At 42.5% G+C, this 18,149-nt stretch overlaps 1 protein-coding gene across 2 annotated transcripts in view; it reads right to left on the reverse strand.

The window, feature by feature from the left end:
• ACSS3 (acyl-CoA synthetase short chain family member 3) overlaps positions 1–18,149 on the reverse strand; it is a 219,335-nt gene that overhangs the window by 49,013 nt on the left and 152,173 nt on the right. For both annotated transcript variants that reach the window (XM_073620242.1, XM_073620243.1), the window contains exons 10-11: positions 13,560–13,663; positions 123–218 (exon numbers count right to left, since the gene is read on the reverse strand). In XM_073620242.1, the coding sequence (XP_073476343.1) occupies positions 123–218; positions 13,560–13,663 (200 nt within the window). The remainder of the gene's footprint in view (positions 1–122; positions 219–13,559; positions 13,664–18,149) is intronic.

The following is an 18,149-nucleotide window of genomic DNA, read 5'->3' on the forward strand; positions in this document are numbered from 1 at the left end:
TGCAGAAAAAGCACTGTAAAAGTAGTCAAGTGATTGTTGAAGGATTAATTATATAAATAGGACAATGTTTTATTGGTGAATGGGAAATAAGGAAGTAACAATTTACTTTTACAATTACGCACCATTATATCCTGGAACAGGCTTCCCTGCTTGTCCTGCAGGAGGTGTCAAAGAATTCCCAAGTCCTATACAAGTTGCTGTCATAGAAGATCCAGTTTCTACAAAATAAATTAGTTAAGAAATGTACACATTTTAAACTCACACAGAAAAGATAGCACTTCTTTCTGGGCCATTTCATAAAATAGATGAATAGTTAGAGGGGGACCTATATCTGCTATTCTTGGCTCAAGACCTCATCAGCCATATTATATAGAAACCTATCATTAGATGCTTTAACAAAGTCATTTTAAAAGGCATTTTCAACTGATGTTAATGTATAATAAATATGTGTAAAGCGCTGCGTAAATTAACGTCGCTGTATAAGTACCTGTAATAAATAAATAATAAAAAATTTTTCTTTAGTTACACTAAAAGAAGTTGAAAAATAACAGACTAACTGGATCAACAGGTGAAAATAAAGGAAAAAAATAGGAAAAAAGAAAATAAATGCAACTACCACATTTAAAGATCGGTGATATATTTAAAGTAGAACTGAATGCAATTTTTTTTTTAATTTCAGAGTAAGGGAGGGTTATACCCCTGTCCCTTTTTTTTTCCATCTGTGTTCCATTCGGGAGATTTCCCTTCACTTTCTGTCATATAGCCAAAACAAGGAGTGGGAGAAAATCTATCCAAAGTGAGGGAACTTGGGTGTCCCCATTGGAAGATTTCCCCTCTATTCCTGTTTTGGAGTCAAACCCAAAAAACTTAGTTAGACTTGCCGGTGACAGTATTTCTAAGAGCCTTTCAGGACAGCCATGGAGAGCGTAGCTCCGCCCATTTTCCAGGAAACACATGCAGCTTTAAAAACGCTCTTCCACCATGGCCTCAGTTATTGTGTGGTCTCCAGCACACTGGAAAACAAAGCACAGAAATCACCAACACAACCATGACAGATACTTAAAACGCTTCTAAGACAACAGGGAGGGTAGTAACGGCTGTCCTAAAAGGCTCTTAGAAATACCGTCAATGGTAAGTCTAACTAAGTTTTCTCAAATCGCCTTTCAGGACAGCCTTGGAGAGGATAACCGAGAAATTTACCCTAGGGTGGGACCACTGCCTGCAGCACCTTCCTGCCGAAGGCTTGATCTGCAAAGGACAGCAGGTCCAACCTATAGTGCCGGAGGAACATAGAGAAGTTGGACCAGGTAGCAGCCTTGCATATTTGTTCAGGGGTGGCACTGACCCTTTCGGTCCAGGAAACTGCTGTTGATCATGTATAGTGGGCAGCGATACCTGAAGGGGGTACTTCTCCCTTAGCTTTGTAGGCTTCTATGATTGCCCATTTAAGCCACCTACCTAGAGTGCTCTTGGAAGCTTTTTCCCCTTTACAGGATCCCGAGAAGATTATGAAGAGAGCATTTGATTTCCTAAATGTTTTGGTGACTGTTAGTTAATGTAGCAGGCATCTCCTTACATCCAGTGTATGGAAAGCTTCCTCTCCTGGATTGGCTGGTGCCCAGGAGAATGTGGGTAATACTATCTCTTGTGAGCGGTGAAAAGGTGTGGCAACCTTGGGTAGAAATGCTGGGACTGTTCGAAGGATTACCCGATCTGAAAAAAACGTCAAAGAGGGTTCCATGACTGCCAAGGCCTGAAGCTCACTGATCCTTCTGGCTGACGTGATGGCCACTATAAAAAAAAAATTTTGAGAACTAAATCTTTTAAGGATGCTTCCTGCAAGGGTCCAAAAGGAGCCTCCATAAGACCCTGCAACACAATGGATAAATCCTAACTGGGAAAAACTTTAAGGGCTACCGGCCTATTCCATGCAAGAGCCCTAAAAAAATCTAGAAATTAACACTTCTTTGAATAAAGTCTATAAAATAAAAACTGAAAGAGCCACCACCTGGGTTTTAAGGGTGCTGGCTGCCAACCCCTTCTCCATTCCATCAAGGAAGAATTCTAAGACTGAAACTATACTTTTGACCTGGAAGCCCTTAGAAGAGCATCGGGAGTTAAACTTTTTCCATACTTTTAGGTATATAGTCCATGTCACTTCTTTCCTACTGGAGAGCAGGGTATTCACAAACTTCTCTGACAGACCCTTGGCTCTTAGGAGGTCCTTTTCAGAAACCAAGCTGTCAGTTGTAGCCAATCTGCTTTCGGATGGTTCAGAGTCCTCTCTGTTAGCAGGTCCTTTCTGGATGGTAGCCTCCAGGGAGGTTTTGCAGCTAGATTTAGCAGAGCCGCAAACCAAGGCCTCTTCGGCCAGAAGGGGGTGACCAGAATCAGACTTGTGTTTTCCTCTTTGAATTTCCTGAGGAAAATCCTGAGCTGGAAGGGGGGGAAAACGTAGCACAGCTGGTAATCCCAGGGATGGGCAAATGCATCTATTCCTATGGCCTGATCTTCCCTGTGAAGCAAAAAAAAAATCCGCATTTTTGAGTTCTGCTGGCTTCAAACAGATCTATTTGAGGTTGTCCCCATGCCTAGGTGACCATCAAGAAAACCTCCTGGTTCAGGCTCCATTCCGCTTCTATCACTCTCCTTTTTTTTAGCAGATCTGCTAGAAGGTTCTGGGACCCCTTTAGATGGATCGCCGTCAGAGAGGCCACATTTTGCTTAGCCCAGGTGAGCAACTGGCTGACTAGCTCTAAGAGCCCATTGCTCCTGGTTCCTCCCTGTTTCAATACATAGGCTACTGCTGTTGTATTGTCTAAGAGTACTTGCACATGCTGTCCCCTGACTACCTGTTGAAAGGATAGGAGTCCGAGAAAGATGGCCTTTAGTTCCCGCCAGTTTGAAGATTTCTGGGCTTCTGATTTCGACCAGGAACCCTGAGCGGTCTGGCCGTCCAAGTGAGCTCCCCAAGCACTCACGTCCATCGTTAGACGTTTGTCCAGGGGAAAGACCCAGGGGAGACCTTTTATTAGGTTGGTCAAATCCCGCCACCACAAGAGCACTCTTTTTACGTTTGAGGTGAACCTGATTTGCTTTTCTAGAGGCTCCTTGTGAGACCATCTTTGAAGGTTGTTCATGTGGAGCGGCTGGGAATGTAGTCTGGCCCACTGTATGGCTGAAATGGATGCTGTGAGGAGTCCCAAAACTGCCATAGCTTTCCGAACAGACGCTGAGAGATTGGTTTGAATCTGCGTTACTACAGCTTGGACCTTTTCTATCTTCTCCTGTGGGAGGAAGACTTTCTGACCTACCGAGTTTGTGTAACCCAGGAACTTCATCTCCTGTGCTGGGTCTAGATTTGATTTCTCCAAATTTAGGAGCAAACCTAAGCTTTTGAGGTGAGCCTGGGTCACCTGCAGGTTTGTCAGGACCTGCTTTTGGAGTCTGCAAAAAGTAACAGATCGTCCAGATACAGGACGATTGATATGCCCCTTAGTTTTAGAGGCTCCAGTGCTTCCGCCATCACTTTTGTAAAGATCCTGGGGGAGGATGATAGTCCAAAAGGCAGAGCTCTGAAATAGAGATGCCATATTGAATCCCACAGCTTTAGAGCTAGACTGAGAAACTGTTGGGAAGCCTGGGCTATCAGGATGTGCAGATAAGCGTCCCTTGGGTCTAGAGATGACATAAAGCAATTTCGGGACAAATTGAATAGATTGTGTCCATCCGGAAGTGTTTGTAACGGATTGACTTGTTCAGAATCTTCAAAATCAGTATCAAATGATACTGTTCTGAGGGTTTCTTCACTAGGAAGATGTGTGACTAGAAACCCTGACCTTCCTGATGTTTTTGGACTTGGATAATGACTTCCTGTTGTATCAGATTCTGGAGCAGGTTCATCGTTGCAGAAGCTTTTTCCTTGTCTTTTGGAAGACTAGTGATATAGTATCTGCTCGGAGGGGTTTCTGAGAACTCCAAACTGTACCCCTGGGTGATGATGTTGTTTACGAACAGGCTTGTAGTTACCTTTTCCCACTGTGGTGAAAATAAGATAATCTTCCCCCCACTGGGGTGAGATTGTCATTTATTTTTGGGGGGCTGATTTGGGGTTCTGAAGAGAACCCCCTCCTCTCCCCTTGCCCCTCTGGGAGGCCCAGCTTTTTTTTGCTCCTAATCTCTATTTTTGTGGGGCTGTTGAACAGCACGAAAATTCTTTTGAGTGGTTGCTTATTTTTGGAAGGAAACGCCGTCTTCTTGTCGGCTGTTCTGCCCAGGACCGTCTCAAGGTCTGGACCAAAACGTAAGTCACCTGAGAAAGGTAAACCGCACAACTTTATCTTGAATGCCATATCTCCGGTTCAAGTTTTCAGCCAGCTAGCACGTCTAGCCGAGTTCTCCACCACTGAAGATCTTGCCGACATCTTCACTGATTCTGCTGATGCATCAGCCATGTACTTTATCGCTTTAAGCAACAGTGGAAAGGATTCCAGCAACTCTTTTGGCGATGTACATGCCTCCACGTGACCTTTAAGTTTTTCTATTCAGCATTCCAGGTTCCTGGCCACTATTGTGGAAGCCATTGCAGGCTTGAGGCTGGATGAGGTGGAATCCCACGCTTTTTTTTTCTCAGGAGGTGATCTGCCCTCTTATCCATCGTGTCCTTTAGTACCCCCATATCTTCGAACGCAAGGTCCATGTGACAGGATACTTGTGAGAATGCTGCGTCCACCCTGGATTTCTTGTTCCAGATCTCAGTCTCCTTTTCTTCAAAGGGTAACCTTCCCCTGAGGGTTTTGGAAAAGAAAGGAACTCTCTCTGGGTCCTTCCACTCTTTTTTAATTGCATCAGAGAGGACCCTGTGGACCGGAAACACTCAGTGTTTGGTTTCATCCAAGCCTTGGTACATCTTGTCATGTACTTTTTCCTCCTAGATTTCTTGAGTCATGTAGATTGCTCTTAAAAGATCATCTACCTGCTCCAGTGATAGTTTGTACCTAGATGCCACTCGGCTATCATCTACCTCTCCCTCCTCATCTGAATCCATGAGGGAAGGAAGAGTACTTGTCCTCTCATCCCCCGAGTAAATAACCTCTGCTGCCCTAGAGGTGAATGCTTGAGGGCTGCACAGAGGCTGTTGAGGTTCAGCTTGGCTGGCTGGGCTTTTGATCAGCAGAGATCTGTCTGAGCTCAAGGAATTCGTCAGCTCCGTACAGAGGAAAACCGATCTTTGAAATTGTTGGGATGTCTCCTCTTCAACAAGCTCTGCTATACAGGTTCTGCACATTGTTTTTTGCCATGAATCTCTTAGAGGATCCTTGCAAGACAGGCATTTCCTCTGAGCTGGTGGAGGAGGTTTAGGTTTTGCTGCCACTTTAACCTATACAAAATAAGAATCACCCAAGCGTCTTTACTATGTAGCAGTCACCACCATTTCCTTAGTGAGACATCCCTCCACCAGAACAAAAGGAAAAACTGTGTGAACCCCATAAAGGTGCCAGACCCCTCAAGCAAAGCAAAGCCCCCCATCCAGGCTGCAGGGTCCGAGCAGAGTCCCCTCTGACCCCGCAGGGAGGTATACAATTAAGGTGCTTGAGGCACCTGCTTCCGCAGAGGCTGTGGGTCTCTCATCCATTTTGCAGAGAGCGCAGCGAGGAACTGAGAAAAAAACATCTGGTTTTAAAACTCCCGGTTCCGGCGTCATCCAAAAAGGCCGGAACCGGAAACAGCGGCCGATAGACCCGATCCCCCTTGACCTCTGCGTTCAGGGCGACTGGAACCACTGTCTCCCCGACAGGAAGATGCATCACCGGACATGATGTCACCCGCCAGCCGAGACCCGGGACCAACATGCGGGGATAGCCACGCACCAGCCCGCCTGGCCTCCTAAGCTTACACACGTGGACCCTGGGCACAAGGACGCGTGACCACCTGTGGGCCATTGCTCCTCTGAGCTGGAGAGGCTGGGGACACCGGAGCACCCCCGCCAGTACTGGGGGGGAGCTGGGATGGTCGCTGGAAGAAACAACAAAAACATCTTGAGGTGAACCTATACCCCTTCACCTTGAAGAGAGCGCAGCTCCCCCTGGTTCCTGCAGCGCTTCCACCATGGTGGAGGAAACACAAATAACGGAGGCCATGGTGGGAGAGGAGGGTTTTTAAAGCTGTATGTGTTTCCTGGAAAATGGGCAGAGCTACGCTCTCCAAGGCTGTCCTAAAAAGACAATTTGAGAAATTTGGGATTTTCTTTTACTCTCAATTTTGATGATAATGGTATACAGAATTAATAGAAAGGCTGAATCTCCCTAATGGGGGCATAGTCAGTGAAAAAAAACTCACAAGTGTTCTAATTCCTCTCCTTCCAAAAAAAAAAAAAAGTTTTGCCTTTAGTAATACTCTAACTTTTGCATTAAGCTTTCATATTTCATATGATGCGTGCATTTTTAATTTCTTTTAATTTTACTATTCTGATATACTTCACAAGGTCAGTATGCTCTACTTTGTTATGTAAAATGTGACTTTCAGTATTTTTCAAATCTCTATCATGAGCAGCAGGCTGGTAAAGAATTTATTGGAGTGGTGGATATATTTTGAACTATATTTTATGGAGGAAAAAGTGAATGTAAAGGTGAATCAATAAATTCCTTACAATTGTGAAGCGGCATGTGTGAGAAATGGCCGGCTATTGATCCTCTCTAATATAAGCAGAACAAACAGCACTGGCCCACTTGCTGCCTCTTTTGTCTCCTTTACATTGACCTAAACATGGCAAACTTACAAGTTTACAAGGTGCTCTAGAAATTTCCTCCAGTTATACAAATACAGTGGATTTGTATAACTGGAGGAACACAGTTTTTAAATATTTGCGATTTTTTCATATATTTGCGATTTTATATATATGCGATTTTTTAGCGATTTGGTAGCAATTTTTTTTCACATTGGTTTTTTAGCACAAAAAATTATTTTCTCACATTGATTGAACGTTGTATCAGAGCGCATCAATCTATGTTATATGTTTTAATTTTTAGGGGATTCTGATCACTATATAATTGATAGCAGCTTGATATCATTGTCAATCTAACAATTTTTATTTAATTAATTGCACGTGCATTCACATACATTTGATTTACACTTATTTGATTGTATATGTCACGCTAGAACATTATTGCGCTTGGTGTTTTTGTTTATTTACTAGAAATTTCCTGCAGTCAAGCTGCAAATGTATTAACCCTCTACCTATCCATCTATCTATGGTCAGCCTATAGATAACTGAACGTATCACAGTCAACAGTCCTTTACAATCCAAGTTATGCTAATAATCACAAAAGACAGCATTTACAAACCTGTAAATGCATGGACGTGCAGAAAATAAAAATATACAGTTAAAAATTACTTTATCAATTTAACAACTTAAAATGTGTATTTATGCTTTTGCCTGCTACTCTAGCAAAAAAGCAAAAGAATAAATAGCTCAATGTGGTCCAAAACTGTATGCTAATAATGGGCCCAACTACAGGATGTCCATAGACTACTGTGATTCTTGTGATCACTCCTATTGATTGTTAACAGAGGGCAGATGAAGGTTGAAGAGAGCACAGGAACCTAAACAAGACTCAGGCACAAGTCCTTCTGGTAAATACCAGAAAGGTCATTTGACCAACCTGTGTCTGTTATCAGTCGTTACTGTAATAGAAGTCACAGGAGCTGGAGGATGTAAGGTTGTTCGTGTATTTGAACCTCATCTAAGAAAAAAAAAGTGAGATAAGGCAGCTTACCAGTCCTTAAGCCCTGTACACACAGGCTGAATGTCAGGAGACAACTGCCGGTTAAAAAAAAAAAAAAAAAAAGGCAAACATTCAGCCTGTGTGTATATTGGCCTGGCCAGCTTCTGTCGGACATGCATGCTGGAAAACCAGCAGCTGACCAACTCCCAATCAGCACTCTCAGCCAATGCCAGAGAGCGCTGATCAGAGTGTTCTGCTGGGAGGACTGTCCCCCTGTCAGAACACAATAGCTCATTGGGGGAGATCGCTGAACAAACCTTGCATGGTTAATACAGCGACTCCGACCGGAGTTGTCAATTTATTTTCGTGTAACCCGGCGCGTTGCATGACAAAAAGCTATTAGTGTGTATCAGGCTTTAAAGTTGATGCTTGTATCAATTTTTCTTACTTCATTTTCACCTGTTTATCCTGCCAGCAACACTTCCTGTCCTAGCGTGACAACGTTCACTCAGCATACTGTAAATATAGAGTAGTGTTGTCACTTTAGGACTGTGTGAAAGTGTGGCAAGACTAAAACAACGTATCCCCCTGCTTCCCATCTCCTTTACATAGAGGAGGGATGCTTTGTAGTTCACAGAAAATAGCTGCAAAGGGTGAGATAACTAATTTCAGTTACGGTAATTGGACAGTAGGTTACAAGGACACTGGATATCTGGCAAAAAATGTTTTTGTATAAAAGGTTTTTGCCTGAACAAAAAAAGGAAAATCAAGGCAGCCACCACAAGACTGGCAAGCTGAAATATACAGTGCCTTGAAAAAGTATTCAAAGCCCTTGACATGTGAAAGGAAAATGACAAATGGTTTACAATTTATTTTTAAAAATGAATATCTGAAAAGTGTGGTGTGCATTTATACTCAGATCCCTTTACTCTGATACCCCTAACTAAAATCTAGTGGAACCAATTGCCTTCAGAAGTCACTGAATTAGTAAATAGTGTCCACCTGTGTGCAATTTAATCTCTGTATAAATACAGCTGTTCTGTGAAGCCCTCAGAGGTTTGTTAGAGAACTTTAGTGAACAAACAGCATCATGAAGGCCAAGAAACACACCAGACAGTCAGGGATAAAGTTGTGGAGAAGTTTAAGACTAAGCCTATTTTTGAAATTTGGTGTTTACAAGTTAAAATCCGTATTTTTTGCTAGAAAATTAATTAGAGTACCCAAACATTATATATATTTTTTTAGCAGAGAATCTAGAGAATAAAATGGCGATTGTTGCAATATTTTATATCACACGGTATTTGTGCAGCGGTGTTTTAAACGCAAATTTTTGGAAAAGGGACACTTTCATGAATTTTTAAAGTAAAGTTACCCCAATTTTTTTGTATAATGTGAAAGATGATGTTACGCTGAGTAAATAGATACCAAACATGTCACCCTTTATAATTGCACACACTCGTGGAATGGCGACAAACTACGGTACCTATGAATTTCCATAGGCGACGCTTTAAAATTTTTTTTACGGTTACCAGGTTTGAGTTATAGAGGAGGTCTAGGGCTAGAATTATTGCTCTTGCTCCGACGATCGCGGCAATACCTCACATGTGTGATTTGAACACCGTTTACATATGCGTGCGCGACTTCCGTATGCGTTTTCTTCGCTGCGCGAGCTCGCGGGGACAGGGGCACTTTAAAAAAATTTTTTTTTTTTTTTTATTTTATTTTTTTTTTACTTTATAAATTGTGTTTTAAAAAAAAATTTTTTTTTTTTACTTTTATTGCTGTCACAAGGAATGTAAACATCCCTTGTGACAGCAATAGGTGGTGACAGGTACTCTTTATGGAGGGATGGGGGGTCTAAAAGACCCCCCATCCCTCCTTTACACTTCAAAGTATTCAGATCGCCGAAAACGGCGATTCTGAATACTGTGTACTTTTTTAAATTCGGCGCCATGACGTCGCTTCCGCGTTTACAACGAGAAGGCTGGAACGAAGCCGCCCACGGCTTCGTTCCAGCCCGCCCCCAGCTGCCGAAGGTACCCGATCGGACACCGGGCCTCCCGATCGCACGGGAGGCCCGGTAACAGCGGCGGGAGGCGGCGGGAGGGGGGGGATGTCCCCTCCCGCTCCTCCGGTATAACAACCGAGCGGCTTTTAGCCGCATCGGTTGTTATACTCGGGTAGCCGATCGCCCGCTGGAAACAACGGTACCGGGATGATGCCTGCAGCTGCGGGCATCATCCCGGTATAACCCCGGAAAGCCGAGTACACATATCTGCGTACGGTCGGCGGGAAGGGGTTAAAGCAGGGTTAGGTTATAAGAAAATATCCCAAGCTTTGAACATCTCACAGAGCACTGTTCAATCCATCATTTGAAAATGGAAAGAGTATGGCACAACTGCAAACCTACCAAGACATGGCCGTCCACCTAAACTGACAGGCCGGACAAGGAGAGCATTAATCAGAGAAGCAGCCAAAAGGCCCATGATAACTCTGGAGGAGCTGCAGAGATCCAAAGCTCAGGTGGGAGAATCTGCCCACAGGAAAACTATTAGTCGTGCTCTCCACAAATTTGGCTTTTATGGAAGAGTGGCAAGAAGAAAGCCATTGTTAAAAGAAAGCCATAAGAAGTCCCGTTTTCAGTTTAGGAGAAGCCATGTGGGAGACACAGCAAGCATGTGGAAGAAGGTGTTCTGGTCAGATGAGACCAAAATTGAACTTTTTGGGCTAAAAGCAAAATGCTTTGTGTGGCGCAAAACTAACACTGCACATCACCCTGAACACGCCATCCCCACAGTTAAACATGGTGGTGTGGGGATTCTTTTTTTTTAGCGGGGATAGGGAAGCTGGTCCAAGTTGATGGGGAGATGGATGGAGCCAAATACAGGGCAATCTTAGAAGAGAACCTGTTAGAGTCTACAAAAGACTTGAGACTGGGGCGGAGGTTCACCTTCCAGCAAGACAACGACCCTAAACATACAGCCAGACTTACAATGGAATGGTTTAGATCAAAGCATCTTCATGTTTTAGAATGGCCCAGTCAAAGTCCAGACCTAAATCCAATTGAGAATCTGTGGCAAGACTTGATAATTGCTGTTCACAGACGTTCTCCATCCAGTCTGACAAAGCTTAAGCTATTTTGCAAGGAAGGAATGGGCACAAATTTCACTCTTTAGATGTGTAAAGCTGGTAGAGACATCTCCAAAAAGACTTGCAGCTTTAATTGCAGTGAATACAAATGCACGACACACTTTTAACATATTTATTTGTAAAAAAATTGTAAAACCATTTATCATTTTCCTTCCACTTCACAATTATGTGCCACTTTGTGTTGTTCTATCAAATAAAATCCCAATAAAATACATTTATGTTTTTGGTTGTAACATGACAAAATGTGGAAAATGTGAAGGGGTATGAATACTTTTTCAAGGCACTGTACATTATTACATTTTTGTTCTAGTCTTTGGTTATACTTTAAATGGCGGTGATAAATTTTCTCATATTTTTTATTTTATTATTTTTAAAGTACTGTAGTTTAAACCTTGTCCCTTTTTTGCAAATTCACATTCCAAAAGCAAAATTCAATCTATTGTAAACTTTAATAACAAAACACAGGATCAAATGTCCTTTCCAATATATACTTTAGGAAGTGGATGAAAATTTACATTAAGCTGATGATCTGGATCTTGTAAAACTATATCTAAGGGAATTGGTTCAGTCTGAAGAAAATGCTGATGCTGTCTTTTGATTATTGTATGGAATTATTACCGAACACAAACCAATCAATTCAGAATTGAACCACCAGAGATATTATATCTGGAGGAAAAAGCATTCATTCTAAAACTGATCTGTTGAAAACATCAAAGAAAGAAAAAAAAACTTTGCTCCTGCACAAAATAGTAGCCCAACATTTCCTTTGTTCCAACTTTCAAAATTATCCCATTTTTTTAAACAATATACTGTATACCGCTAAAACATATTTTGTAAAAAACTGCGCTCAGACCCACTTAATCGTATAAAAAAAAGCTGCAAACACAAATTTGCTGGTCATAAATATAAAACACAAAAAACATAGACGTGCAGTGCTTATCTTAGCAAGTTACACCAATGTGCATATACAGTCCTTATCCCTTCTCCACAGACAGTCCTTGATACAAGTAAATAGGAATAGGGATCCCAAGTAAAAGATTGACACCTCCAACAGAAGCACACACAGCCTCTTACCAGATAAAATTGACCCCCTATTACAGAGGTTCAAACACACCATTAATATCCATTTTTGGATATTAATGCATGCGTTTGACCCTCTGTAATAGGGGGTTAATTCTGTGTGTGCTTCTGTTGGAAGTGGCAATCTTTTACATGGGATCCCTATTCCTATTCACTTGTATCAAGGACTGTCTGTGGAGAAGGGATAAGGACTGTATATGCACATTGGTGTAACTTGCTTGGAAAAGCACTGCACTTCTATGTTTTTTCTTTTGTTTGTTTATATATATATCAATCACTGGATTTTCAATGTATCAAAGTTTGGATGTTATTTTAATTTTATTGGAATTTTCCTACTGCATACTTTTCCAAGACCCTCTTGAGCAGTGGGAATTAAACTGCAGTGCTTTGGTTGCCTTTAATCAGCCCTTGGGGCACGATTCCTCCTTCTCACACAAAAGGATGGGGTGCAGTTCTTCCTACCACATATGGGCCACGGTTCAACCAATTGAAACCAACAATGGGGCACCGTTCTTCCAAGTGACACCAAAGACGGAGGCACTATTCACACTCTGGCCCCAATGAGAGGAACTATTCCTCCCCCTGACCCAAAGGATGGTTCACTATTACTCCCCCTGACAACAAGGATGAGGCACTATTCCTCCCCAACTCCAAGGATGAGGCACTATTCCTCCCCAACTCCAAGGATGAGTCACTGCCCCTTCCCCTGACACAAAGGAGAAGGTACTTTTCCTCCCCCTGACACAAAGGATGAGACACTATTCCTCCCCCGATACCAATTTCTGGACACTTATCCTCGCCCTGACACCAAGGATAGGGCACAATTCCTCCCACTGACACTAAGATCTGAATGTAATTTCTCCTCCTGACACCAAGGTCTGGGCACTATTCCACCCCTGTCACCAAGGATAAGGCACTAATTCTTATACTGACACTAACAATGAGGCACTATTACTCCCACTGACAATAACAATGGAGCAACATTCCTTTTCCTACAAACTACCTATACAAGTACATTTTTACTCTCACTGACCACTAAGCCTGGAGCATTTTTACTCCCACTGACCATCAAGTTTAGGGTGTTGTTTATGTCCATTGACACTGGTTCACAAGCTGGCTTCCTAAAGTCAGAAGGACAGTGTACTGGCCCCTTGTTTGGAAAGTCTGAGGACTCCTGCTCTAGACAAAACAAAAATATGTGATGAAGTGCATTATATAAAGATATCCTGTCATCGACCTTAAAAAATGCAAGTATAATCACAAAAAATCAACAGCTTTTACTACTCCATGGGACAGCATCACTCGGCTTGCAAAAGGCCTTTGCCATCCTAGAACTGCATCATCCAAGAGCCTTTTTCAGGGGTAGGCAGGGGCAGGGAAAGGTGGAGTTCTGTGGTCTAGTAGCAGGGTCAACAACACTGGTTGGGATTTTAGTGCAGCAAAGGCACTGTGTTGTCCTAAACAAGAAATATGGATTTCTGAAAATATTAACATGTAAAATCTCATAAGCGGCTTCATTTAGCCCGAAAAACACTGTATATTTTACTGACTGGTAGTTTTGGCACTTCTGTTGTGCCTAAAAACTAGCTCTACTGACTTGCCTACCTGTTTGCCACCAATGATCCAGCACTGGTACTTTGAAGATAGTTTTGGCCCATTCCAACGTTTCCACATCACAGCGCTCTCCAGCAACAAACAATGTGCGGAACCTATTTAAAATTACAAGCAGCACAGCATAAATGTTGGTATAAACATGGGCATTCAGTTTGCATCAAAGTGTGAACATTAATTATAACTTTTTTCATGATCCTTATATTCAGTGAAATAGCTTTATGGAAAAAGAGTAGCAAACAAATCTGTTTTGTAGAAAGGTGGTAGCCTGCAGGATGAACAACTGAAGAAAATGGTATGATTCAAACTGTAACCAGCCTTTTTTTAAAAAAAAAAGAAAAAAAAAAAAGGTTGTCACATACATGTTGTGCAGAATTTTAAGGCTAATGTCACACAGGCCACTCTACCACTAGTGATTTGTCAATATTGCCAATGGCAGGATTGCCAAGAGGCTGCCTTTTGTTTCTATGGAATGACTCCCTCTGTAGCTGTGGCATTGAGTTATCACAGTCATTGCTAGCGATCAAATTCAGCAGTGTTTGGACCAGCACCGCATCTGGCTAGAGTAGGAGCAATTCTGTAGATACAGACAGGCAGCTGATTTTTCTCTAGCATCAGAAACACCTGACTGCCTTTATTTGTGCATAACTGAAAAAGAGATTTAAAGTGGAACTGAAGACAAAAAGCGAAGCATTGCTATGCTATATCAGTGCCAGTATGAAGTCATCTAGTGCCCAGGATGAAGGTGAAAAACTGCCCTCATTCCGGATGTGCACACACACATTTTGCACAGCTGGGGTCCTGCTAGCAACTTCCACCATGCTTTCTCAGTGTCTCTTTTGCAGATACATCAGTTGGGTTTTGTGGGGACCCGGACATGCACCATGACATTATGGGACTTTTGTTATGTGTATTCTCTGTTTTCTTGCACTGTATATAGTGTCAGAGTGCAGGAGCCAAGTGTATTTAAAGTACTTAGTCAGGGGTTAGGAGTGTGTTATGTACAGTACATAGTGTAATGGTCAGGTGTATGTAATGTACATAGTGCAGGAGTGTGTAAAATACATATTACTGATCCTGACCCTGCATTCTGTAACGCTAAGGTTTCAGGGATCAGGAGTATGAAATGCAGAGTGCAGGGGTTAGGGTTGAGTAACATACAGAATTCAAAGGTCAGGATTAAATAAAGTACAGAGTGCAAGGGTCAATAGTGTGTGACATACAAAGTGCAGAGGTCAGGAATATGTATGTAAGGTACAGTATCTCACAAAAATGAGTACACCCCTCACATTTTTCGTAAATATTTTATTATATCTTTTTATGTGACAGCACTGAAGAAATTACACTTTGCTACAATGTAAAGTAGTTAGTGTACAGCTTGTATAAGGTCTCTTTCACACGTTCAGATTCGTCTATCCCCGCTGAGCCAGCGGATGACAAGTCTGTCTCTGCACACTGTGCAGAAACGGACCTGTCAGATCTCTGCTCTCCTCTATGGGGGGGAATCGGATGAAAATGGACCACCTGTCCGTTTTCATCCAATCTGATCCGCCAGACGGATGGAAAATAGGGTTTCCATCCATCTGGATTTAGCGGAGATCAGATCGGGGCGGATCGGATGTCAGTGGACATGTCACTGCTGACATCCGTTGCTCCTTAGAAATGTATGGAGTGTCCATTCAGGTCCGCCTGAAAAAACTGACAGGCGGATCTGAATGGTCCGCCCGTGTGAAAGAGGCCTTACAGTGTAAATTTGCTGTTCCCTCAAAATAACTCAACACACAGCCATTAAAGTCTAAACCACTGGCAACAAAGGTGAGTACACTCCTAAGTGAAAATGTCCAAATTGGGCCCAATTAGTTAATGTTACAAGGTCTCAGGTGTGAATGGGGAGCAGGTGTGTTAAACTGGATGTTATCGCTCTCACTCTCTCATACTGGTCACTGGAAGTTCAACATAGCCCCTCATGGCAAAGAACTCTCTGCAGATCTGAAAAAAGAATTGTTCTACATAAAGACGGCCTAGGCTATAAGAAGGTTGCCAAGACCCTGAAACTTAGCTGCAGCATGGTGGCCAAGACCATGCAGCGGTTTAACAGGACAGGTAACACTCAGAACAGGCCTCGCCATCGTCGATCAAAGAAGTTGAGTGCACGTGCTCAGTGTCATCTCCAGAGGTTGTCTTTGGGAAATAGACGTATGAGTGATGCCAGTATTGCTGCAGAGGTCGAAGGGGTGGGGGTCAGCCTGCCAGTGCTCAGACCATACGCTACAGACTGCATCAAATTGGTCTGCATGGCTGTCATCCCTGAAGGAAGCCTCTTCTAAAGATGATGCACAAGAAAGCCCGCAAAGTTTGCTGAAGACAAGCAGACTAAGGACATGGATTACTGGAACCATGTCCTGTGGTCTGATGAGACCAAGATAAACTTATTTGGTTCAAGCGTGTGTGACAGCTACCAGAGGAGGAGTACAAAGACAAGTGTGTCTTGCCTACAGTCAAGCATGATGGTGTCATGATCTGGGGCTGCATGAGTGCTGTCGGCACTGGGGAGCTACAGTTCATTGAGGGAACCATGAATGCCAACATGTACTGTGACATACCGAACAGTAGTATAAAAATAAGCAGTTCAAACACTAGATTATTAAAATACTAAAACAGCGCTAAAATTAAACGTGCTGAAATCACAATATCACAGCATGTGGTCTTCCTCACACATAAAAGTCTATAGGCAGTAGATGGTAAGGCAGACAGTTCAAAAAAGGTTTTGATTGGAGAATGTAAGTGGTCAAAACGTGCACCTTTCACCAGAAAACGTGAAGAAATTCCACCTTGTGCAGCACACTCCCCCAAGGGGTTAAACTCACCAGAATCTCAATATAAGTCAGTGTTATGGTGGAATAAACAACAGCCACTCAGATTCTAAGTCCACATCACCATCAAGATCCACAAGTACAGGGGCTCCAGAGTTGCATCATAAAACACAAGAAAGTCGGCACATAGCGTAATCTCGTTTATTTTCTGACAAAACCCCTCATATACAAGCGGACCCATTAGTAGAACTGCGTACATCAAGTTTAAAAACTACAAGCAAAAGAAGGTATGTGACCCAGAGGGCGCTATCACCGTTATCAGCCATCCAGGATGGAGCGAGCGTTTCCTTGCAGATAGCTGCAAACACTTCTGGGTAGGCCGGTGGAGCACACAGCGTCATTTCCGAGATGTCGTGTTGGTTACGCCCTGACTGGTTTCGTCATTACAGACTTCCACAGAGGAAGCCCTCACACCCTCTGTGGAAGTCCGTAATGAAGAAACTGGTCAGGGCGTGACCAACACGACATTTTGCTTGTATTAGAATCTGTGTTATGAGAAGAGCTCTCTATGCAGCACCACCATCCCCCCCTTACACACATGAAAACACTGTGCTCAGGCTGCTGCCATCTTTGCCCCTACCCTCCCATTGTCTCGACCATGGTTATGGGGAGCATCTAAAAATATTAATTGTGCCTAATCAGTACCCTAACAAGAATGTGTCCTTTGTCTGATATTCTCCCCTGGAAAATAGCAGTGCAACTTTCTGGTACGTGGGGGTGTCTGGGCAAATGTTGGCCACAGCCTCATAGCTGTATCTTTGCAGTGTGAGAGCCAAGACACTGCTACTTCTGACTGTTAGTTATAGCAAATGTGTAGAAAAAATTATATTTTTACTACTCTGTTGCTCAATGTTGTCCTCGCTGGAGGCTCTGATCTAAGTAAAGCCCCATCTCCATCAAGATGGCATCCTCCACAGAGACAAACTTTGCAGAACAAAGCAAAGTAAATCAGACAATAGTGGTGACTAGTACTTTGTTTGCATTTTTTGGGTACAGCTTCTAGAGTTCAGTTCCTCTTTAACCATAGCATAATTTTTAGATATTAACAATATAAACATTATTAAAACTATAAAGCAACATGCATACACAGCCACACTTGACCACCTGTGTAAGAAAAGATTAACTGATGGCTTGAAATTAGGAAAATGCTCACAGAAATTTTTAGGTTTAGGACTCCCCTGTTGTCTTAATTCTTCTTGGCATTCTTACATCACCATGCTTTGTATTTTGTGAAAGAATCAATATTATATACATATTTCTGCTATGAAACGCCTACTAGGCTCTCGCAACCGAAAAGGATATAGAGAAATGTTCTTTCCCAATCATCTCTTATAGTCAGGTTTCCACAAATTCTGTGGGGTTTGCTCTGTCAGAGTGCTCTGGGAGACCCACCAACCGAATATTATTACGATGAAAACGTTTTTCAAGATCTTCCATCCTATGAGCGTTGATATCTAATTTTTTCATTACTTCTTTAATGTCTGAATCTAATGGTTGTGAAGTGTCCTCCAATCCCTAACACAACCTTCCAGGGCCGATGTTCTTTCCCTTATTTTCTGTACATCTTGACGCAGAAAAGTAAATTCTTCTTTAAGTCCCTGTACTTGTCCTGTTAGGTTGCATAAAAAATTCTGACAGTGTTGCACTGCTTTTAACACATCTACTATTATTATAATATTATTATTATTATACAGGATTTATATAGCGCCAA

The sequence above is a fragment of the Aquarana catesbeiana genome, linkage group LG03 (assembly GCF_042186555.1).
Source record: "Aquarana catesbeiana isolate 2022-GZ linkage group LG03, ASM4218655v1, whole genome shotgun sequence".
NCBI lineage: Eukaryota > Metazoa > Chordata > Amphibia > Anura > Ranidae > Aquarana > Aquarana catesbeiana.